This window comes from Camelus dromedarius, chromosome 9 (genome assembly GCF_036321535.1).
Source record: "Camelus dromedarius isolate mCamDro1 chromosome 9, mCamDro1.pat, whole genome shotgun sequence".
NCBI classification, from domain to species: Eukaryota; Metazoa; Chordata; class Mammalia; order Artiodactyla; family Camelidae; genus Camelus; species Camelus dromedarius.
In genome coordinates this window covers 62925343-62934313 of record NC_087444.1, presented here as the reverse complement: position 1 = coordinate 62934313, position 8971 = coordinate 62925343, and the positions used below count along the sequence as shown (strand labels likewise).

The following is an 8971-nucleotide window of genomic DNA, read 5'->3' as shown; positions in this document are numbered from 1 at the left end:
GATGATTCTTCGTCGTGGTTGGCTGTCCTGTGCATTGTAGGATATTAAACTGTGTCCCTGGCCTCTCCCCACTAGGTGGTGGTAGCATCTTACTCTCAGTTGTGACAACCAGAAATGTTTCCAGACGTTGCCAAATGCTTCCGAAGGGCAAAAGTGCCTGGGGTGAGAACCACTGATCTGGACGTATTCCACCAGTCAGGATTAAATAATCCACATAAACTTTATTTATCAATACATCTATTTCATATGTAGGAAAACCAAAACATTTCATGAAAAATAGAATTCATTGTACAATACATAATATAGTCAAAGATCTGAAATAGAATTAGTCTTAACTATTTCCCATCTTTAACCAATAAACATGTTTTTCTTAAGAGGAAGGTGAAAAAATTTTCTATATTAAAAATACTGAAAATAAACATCATTAATACGTACTATTAAATAATGAATAGTTCTACATCTCTCTAACCTCTCTGTATTCTATTAGTTAAGAGAATTATGGCTTTTGTCATGGCTTCATATTTCTTTAAAATAGTCACTAAAGTAATTTCCAATTTGGTAAATCTAATATCTAATGCCATGTAGTTTTACACAGAATTGTATCTTAATCATCAAGCTGAAGTCATATGAAAATAATGACACTGTCACTTAGAGGTTGTCTCAGGCTTCAGTTCACAATCTAATCAGACATCCTTAAATTTATCCTAGCAGAAAGTCTAAGGAATTCATGGCTCGATCTCCTAAGCACATCAAGCAAAGTGTTAAAGTTGCATAGTTAAAAGACAATGGCAAACAACAAGGACCTACTGTACAGCACAGGGAACCATATTCAGTATCTTGTAATAACCTATAATGGAAAAGAATCTGAAAAAGATGATATACATATACACATATATATTTAACTGAATCACTTCTCTCTACACCTGAAACTAACACAACATTGTAAATCGACTATACTTCAATAAAAAAAAAATTTTTCTTAAGACAATGGCAGTAGAACATCTTACTTAAACTTTTGACAGTAAAACAATACAGAAGTGGAAACCCTTGTGAAAATTTTTTTCTCATTCTGGCAACAAGATCATTAATACTTTCTACTTGTGTGATCCTGTAAGGTTCAAAGAGTAAAATAAGACAACTCCATAATACACTAGAAATATGAGAGGCTGTACTAGAACTTAGATAGGCACAGAGTTCCTTAAGTTCCAAGCAAGTCTGGTCAATTCTCATTTGTCGTGAGGACAACCTCAGGTAGGCCAGCGTACAAAGAAGCAGTTCTCTACAAACGGCTCTTACTTACTACGTAGTTCTTAGGATAAACGTGTTTATGCTTTGACTGAACAGTCACGTGGATGTTATAATCATGACGACTGTAAATCACTACTCGGTGAAACTTCTTCCCTTCCTTCATGATTTCGGCATTCTTTTTTTCAGTGGACATAAGATTTTCTAAAAAGTTTGAATCTTCTAAGTACATCTCATCTCCTGAAAAATAGTAATTTAATTCCAGTGTTATTTTATAAAACATTCCAATATATTAACATGTAAATCAGTATTTTTATCTATTTCACATGTTTAGAACTGAGATGGTTGTTAAATAATCCTAATTTTATGAGAGTACCTCAATTTCTTTGTGTTTTTTAATACCACCCCTCTCACCCTCCCCAGCTCCCAATTTTCCAGCCAAGAATTTTCTTTGGGCACATGAATATTTATGACTGGTATTTTTTTATCATAAACTATAATTTTTTATATTAGTTCATGACTCTCTTTACCCCAGTCAATATTAATGTTGGCCTTGACATCCATATATTTTTGGTGTTTCAATGTGGGCTGCTCTAACCATTGTAAGGTTAAATTAGAGAAATTATGATTTACACATCAAAACTGCTAAGTTGTCCCACTATAGAATAAGTAACAAATAATCACAGTTCTGAGAACTGAAGACAAGTACCCATAAGTAAGACAGGTCACAAAACTCCACTCTAAGCTGTCACAAAACTTCTCTCCTGTTCTTACTCAACAAGAACTGACCAACAACAAACTCTCTAATGCATTACAAGTTCTCATCATTCAAAACTAAACTGTAAAAAGGTGAGATAATATATGAGAAAGAACTTTGTCAATGTCTAGGAAATATACTTACATAAGTGTATGTAAAATACCCAGAATTTCTGTCTACAACAAATAATATGGATGTTTTGTTGACCTTGACCTTATTTAATTAGCACCTCTGTAGTGTGTACAACGCAGAATGTAATTCATGTCTCTGTGTGGGGCAATACTGCCATTCGGCCCAGAGCATTAAATGTGAATGCTAACAAGAACACTGATGCTTCGCTGATTTACCTGGTAAGAGATGCATCATCCCATCAGCAGTTACTAATGTGATCGGCATCCATCTCTCCACCTCTTCTAATTCATGATCCAAGCAAAACTTGTGCAAGTCAGAGAGAGAGGCGAAGTTTTCCAGTCTTCTTATTTCGTAGAACTGTGGGGGTGCAAACCAAATTTCTTTTGATGTGAAACTTTCGGTTGCCTCTGATGGCGATGACCACTGTGGAAGACAAAGGTAGGGTTTCCTGAGGTTTATCCCAGAGACAATCAAGATTTAAGATCCTTAGGTCAGTACCTAAGATCTGACTGAAGATTCCTCTGAAACAACATGAAAGGATTCGGTGAAAAAAGCTAGGCTGATTCCCTTCAGAGGTGGATTATTGGGACAATGATTCTGAGAACTAGTAAGTAAACCAGGAGAGATCACCAAGGGCTGATGTGGGGGAGTGTTCAGCACAACAGGCAGGCGACGCTGAGAAGGCAAGGTGGTCTGGTCACTCCCGAAGGAAGACCGAAGTGTAAACTCATGATAGCAGATTGAGAATTTAGTGCCCATTCATTCCTCCCATCCATGGGGACCTTGACTAGGCCCTGAGGATTCGATGGTGGATAAGACAACGCTCTCTCAGGCCCCAAAGGGCCCTTCAGCAACCAAAATGTAACATGATGTGTGCCACGTATTACAATGAAGGTAAAGAGTCAGGGGCATGAGATGCTTTCAGGAAGGTCAAGAGGCACGACTCAGTCTGTAGTCCTAGGAGTGTAACATCTGCAGGGTATTAACCAGGCAACTTTATCCATTTAACTGAAGTGGACTCACTGCTATGACCTGCCCTTTCCCAAGCCTGCCTTCCACACACATTTAGATAAAGAGCTGATTCAACGAATATGGGATAACCCCAAAAGGGCTTTCTTTGACTAGTTCACTAAATATCCATTTACACTGGGAAAATTGATTTTCACATCCCAAACCAGGGAGTTGAAACTGATTGCCTTGAATACCTATAGGCCAAAGGTTTACAAGCTTGTATGTGCTTAAACATCCCCTGAGAAGCCTGTTAAATCTTCGGTCCATGGCGCCCAGCAATCTATGTTTAACAAGCGCCTTGGATTATTCTGAAGTTGGCCAAGGATACATTTTGAAAAACAAAGCTTGGGCCTCAAAGGACCACCCAATCCCTAAGTTATTTACAAAGCATTCTGCTTTGTCAGTCCCACATGGGTTCAGTGATAACAATGAAGATAAACAGGCATCAACCCACTCAACCTGTTCAGGTTAGTCCAGACTGTAGGTTAAAATAACTTAAATAACTTACTGTGTGTTGGGTACTTGTTATTAGGAAAACATTGCTCAAAATACTTCACATAAAATATTTCCAATCCTTAGGACAGCCCTGCACACTCTCATTTTACAGATGAGGAAACTCAGGAAGCTCCTGTAACTAAAAAAATCTGGGCTTCAAACTTGGGGCAAGGGGAGGGAGCTGGCTCTGAATTCCACCGTTTCCCCTCAGTTTCTGAACCTCAGCAGTATTGACACTTTAGGCCAGATTACTCTGTTAGGGCGGTGGGGGGAGGGGAGGGGGGGGAGGGTGGTCCCGTGCACTGAGGATGTTTATCAGCATCCCTGGACTCCACCCAAGGGAAGCCAGTAGAAGTCCGAGTTGTGACAACCAAGAATGTCTCCTGACATCGCCAAATGTACCTTAGGCTGGGATGAGCAAAGCATACCCTGTTGAGAACCACTAGCATAGGCCAGGTTCATAATCATTTCTTGGAACCTTATGCTAGAATTACCTTTGCCCAACATAATGTAAACAGAGAAGCAGACAAATGCTATGAAATCACCATTTTCAGATGCTGAAAAATGCAGAATTATGATTTGTGAGAAGGTAAAAACCAATGAGGTGAATACCACCAATGCCCAAGCTTTCTGCCTAAAGGTAATCCCCAGACTGCTGCACAAGGAGAGAGAAGCTAATCATAGAGCATAGGATTCTCACTGACTTGGGGAGACAGAGATCAGAGTTTGGGAAGGCCTATACAGCATAGACTGAGAAAGCAATGTACCTGAGAGGAGGGATCTGCACAGCAGAGCTCCAGAAATCTGTAAAGGGTGCCCTTAAGTCTTTATAAACACGAATCAATACATGGATAAGGTGAAACCACATGACACTGGAAAACAATGATTCCTGAGAAAAGAACAATTATCTGAGAGCTTTAAGACTAACGATTCCCAGGGCTCACCTAGGGCCAGGACGTTTTCAAATTCTCTCCAACCACAATGGAGCTACCTTGTTGAATATAAGAGGTATTCAGAAGACCCCAGAGGGTCATACATTCTAGGTGCAGCTAAATTAGCCCGAGAATAACAGCTTCTATAGACCTACTCTAAAACCACTTAAAAAACAAACCTCAAAAGGCAAGTTAACTTGCAATAACTTAACTTCCTGCCAGGAAAAGTCTTTAAGGGAACAGGACAAAATCACACCTGAAAATAACAATGTCCAATCAAAAACTATAAGACCTATGTATGACAAAGCAGAAAAATGTGCCCTATAACTAGAAGAAAAATCAGTCAATAGAGACACACCCAGAAATTACAGAGAAGATGGAATTAGCAGAAAAGGACCTTAAAAATCACTGTTACAAGTATGTCCCGTTGGCTCAAAGGTGTAAAGGAAAATACAAACATGATGAGAGAAAGAATTTTAAAAGAACTAAGTAGAACTTCTAGAGATAAAAAATACACTGAACAGTATTTACAGCAGATTAGACACTATATAAGAAAAGGGAGAAAACTTGAAAACATAACAACAGAATCTATTCAAAATAAAGCACAAAGAGGAAAAAATATTGAAAAAAGATGAACAAGGCACCAGTGACTTATGGAACAATATCAAATAGTCCAACATACATGTAATTGGAGTCCCAGAAAATAGGGAGAGGTGAAAAACATTTGAAGAAACAAATAATTACTAACAAAACAAAAAGAAAACCATTCACATTGCAATCAAATCACTGAACACCAACAATAAAAGGAAATATTTAAAGTAGCCACACACCAAAAACACAAACACACATTATGCAGAGAGGAACAGAGAGTTAAAAGCAGACTTTTTTTTCTTTAATTTTATATCTATATGAGATGAGGGATGTTCACTAAACTTACTGTGGTCATCAAGTCATGATATATGTAAGTCAAATTATTATGCTGTACACCTTAAACTTATACAATGCTGTATGTCAAGTATATCTCAATAAAACTCGAAGAAACAAAGCAGACTTCTCAACAGAAGACTGTGCTAATCAGAAAATAATGAAGCAACATCTTTAAGTACTGACAAAAAAAGAAAACCTGTTAATTTATATTGAATTTCATACCCAGCCAAAATATCTTTAAAAAAAAGCAAATTAAAAGTATTTTCAGATAAAACTTAGATGATTCATTGTCAGAAGATCTGAAAAAAAGACATATTCGAGGAAGTTCTTTAGGCAGAAAGATACCAGACACAGACTTAAATCTACACAAAAGAATGAAGAGTGCTAAGAATGGTATATATTTAGGTAAATATAAAAGACATTTCCCCCTCATTTTCACAGTCTTTAACAGATTGTTTAAAGCAAAAACAATCAGACTGTACTGGAAAATGTATAACAGAAATAAATATAGGACAACAAAAGCATAAATGACAGGAGAGGAGACATGGAAGTATATTGTTTTAAAGTTCTGACACTGCACATGAAGTGAATAATGTATACTGCAAACCCTAAACAACCACAAAGTAGAGTTAATAAGTCAATATGAAGACAAAACAGATTCCTAAAAATACTCAATCTGAAAGAAGTCAGGAAAAGAAAGACAGTGCAAAGAATAGAGGGGACAGATAAAACTAACAGCAAGATGGTAGATTTGAATGTAACCTTACTGATGACAACATTGTATATACATGATCTAAACACTCCAGTTAAAGGCAGAAATTGTCATGTTGGATTAAAAAGCAAGACTATATGCTGCCTAGAAGAAACATACTTAAAATATAAAGATAGAGGTCAAAAGTAAAGAATGGAAAAAGATACGCTATGCTTTTGCTAATCAAATGAAAGAGTGACAAGATGAGGACCAGAGTAAAGTTCAGATTTCACAAGAAGGAACACTGCAAGAGATATAGAAGAATATTTCCTAATAACCAAAGGCTCAATCCATCAAGCTTACAAGGGAGCTTCAAAACAGATGAAGCAAAACCTGATAGAACTGAAAAGAGAAAAAGACAAATCCACAGTTACTCTCTGGAGATTTCAGCATTCCTCTCAGTACTAGATGGAACAGGTAAAGGATATGAAAGGCCTGAGGACACTATCAAGGAACATAACCCAACTGACATGTTTACAAACACTCCATCAAACACGGCCAAATACATATTCTTTTCAGGTGCAGAGGAATCAGTCACCAAGATAGACCATACTCGTGGCCATAAAACAAGTCTCAAATTTAAAGAGATTGAAATTGTATCAACTACGTCCTCTGCGGAAACAATTAAACTGCTGTGGGAGATGAAAGGAGTTAATGCATGTAAAGTGCTTATTAGGAAGGAGCCTGCTATCTGATCAGCACCAGCACAGCTCCTGGGATCTCGAGGGGCAGCCCGCTGGAGAAACCGCGTGGGGCGATGAGATACAGTCGAGGCTCTGGGCCTGGGAAGCCGGGAAAAGCAGAGCAGTTCACCCAAGTCACGGCCTTGGCCTGCTGGGCCGGTGGCTGCTGCTGGACCGCCTGGGTCCCATGCCCGCTCAGCCACTCATTGGCTGTAGGGCCCTGAGCAAGCTAATGACCCTCTCTGGATTCTGCCCATCGGGAGGCTCCGGGTGGGCCTGGGCCGCCGGCCGGGGTCCCCCCTCTGCGCCGTGAGGACGCCCTACCTGGCAGTCCACCACCTCCACCAGGTCCGGGAAGACCGGCGGCGGCTCGCGCAGGCAGCACAGGAAGAAGGTCGTCTCGAAGCGGCGGCCGCCTTTGCGCGAGAAGGGCGTGAGCCAGGCGCTCCAGTCGTGCAGCGCCCAGATGTCGGGAGTGCAGTCGAGGTGCGCGCACAGGCGCAGGAAGTGCTGCGGGTCGCGGCGGACGCGGGCGCGCCAGTCGCCCAGGCCCGGCGGAGGCTCGAGAACGCGGCCGGGCTCACGCGCGGCGGGCAGGGGGCCCCGGGGCCGCAGCAGCAGCACGCCCGCCTCCTCGAAGGCCTCGCGGATGGCGCAGATGCGGAAGGCAACGTCATCCGGCAGCGACGCGGTGTCCCCGGCTCTGGGCCAGGCGTCGGGCAGCGCCGGGAAGGCGGCGCGTCGCGTCCGCGCGGGGCCCAGGCCGAAGCGGGGCGGCTGGTGGTGTGGCGCGAAGAGGCGCAGCCAGTCGGCCGAGCGGTCTGCCGCGTCCAGCACCCCGCCCGGGAAGACCTGCGCCCCGGGCAAGAACCCTTGGCGCTCGGAGCGCTGCAGCAGCAGCAGCCGGAAGCCCTCGGGGGGCGGCAGGGGCCGCGATGGGGCGGCGGGGACCGGGCGCGTCCAGCCCGCCGCCAGCACCAAGGTAGCCGCCCGGCGCCAGCCGCTCGGGCCCGGCCGCAGGGGGCCGCTCATCGCGGGCGGCAGCACGCTGCTTCCGGACTCCGGTTCTGGCGCGGCTGGAGCTCTCCTGGGGCTTGAAGACAGAGGCCTGGGTCCTGCTGGGTGAACTCTGGGCGACGCGCGCTCTGGCGATCGGTGAACCCGGGCTGTTTGGCCTTCACCGGCGCCTGCCTGTAGCGGGGGTGTGGCGCCAGCGCCAGGAAGCACCGCCTCGAGTGCCCTTGTTCCCAGCCAGGTCTCGCGGGACAAGGGCTAGCACAGCCTCTTGCTAGGGGGGACGCATCAGCCCCACACAGGACTCTCAGGCCAAGAGCAAGAATGCTTAGGGTCACACAATGATCTATCGAGGTAACAGTGCGATGCAAACCTAGACCTGGTGACGCCTACCCAGCCAAACCTAAGGATTAGGACTTTCTCCATTAAACCATGGATGGACAAGAGAGTTTGTTTCCTTTGGCGGGGGTAGGGGTGGGGGTCCGAGCTTTACAGGCTCACATGAACCCCACCAATGAGAAACTGATGGATGAACCAGGTGCCAAATTATAAATTTCCCACTGCACAGCCTGAGTATGAAAGGGTCTTCCTGGAATCCCTGCTCCCCAGACAAGTTCCTGTCTTGTGTTCTGGACACCTGTTATTGTCAGGACACCTGAGACCACCTTAAGCATCTTGGGTCCATTTGATAATTTTCACTTCCATGTGAGAATTTTTTAAATTGAAATATAGTTGCTGTACAATATTGTATGTTACAGGGGTACAATATAGTGATTCACAATTTTTAAATGTTATACTCCCTTTATAGTTATAAAATATTGGCTGTATTTCCTTTTGGCTGTTGCCCAGAGGCCTCAGTTCCTCACAGCGTTGGCCTCTCCATAGGGCTCCTTGGATGTCTTTGGAGTCTTGGCATTTAACTTACCCGGAGAGAAAGATCCAAGAGAGAGGAAGGAAGAAGCCATGATGTCTTTTCTGACTTAGCCTCAGAAGTCACACTCATTTCCACAATATCCTATTGTTA

At 43.1% G+C, this 8971-nt stretch overlaps 1 protein-coding gene across 1 annotated transcript; it reads right to left on the bottom strand.

The window, feature by feature from the left end:
* Positions 1-201: 201 nt before the first annotated feature.
* On the bottom strand, positions 202-8148 carry NUDT19 (nudix hydrolase 19). The gene is made up of 3 exons (XM_010989101.3): positions 7258-8148; positions 2350-2557; positions 202-1485 (listed from the first exon to the last, which is right to left on the bottom strand). The coding sequence occupies exons 1-3, from the start codon at positions 7963-7965 to the stop codon at positions 1280-1282; spliced, it is 1122 nt and encodes a 373-aa protein (XP_010987403.3). The 5' UTR covers positions 7966-8148; the 3' UTR covers positions 202-1279.
* Positions 8149-8971: the final 823 nt, after the last annotated feature.

Coding starts and splice junctions, on each gene's coding strand:
- NUDT19 (XM_010989101.3), bottom strand. CDS start 7,965: ATGAGCGGCCCCCTGCGGCCGGGCCCGAGCGGCTGGCGCCGGGCGGCT. Junction 2,558..7,257: donor TGGAGGTGGTGGACTGCCAG/GTAGGGCGTCCT, acceptor TGTCTTCCACAG/TGGTCATCGCCATCAGAGGC. Junction 1,486..2,349: donor GATGATGCATCTCTTACCAG/GTAAATCAGCGA, acceptor ACTATTTTTCAG/GAGATGAGATGTACTTAGAA.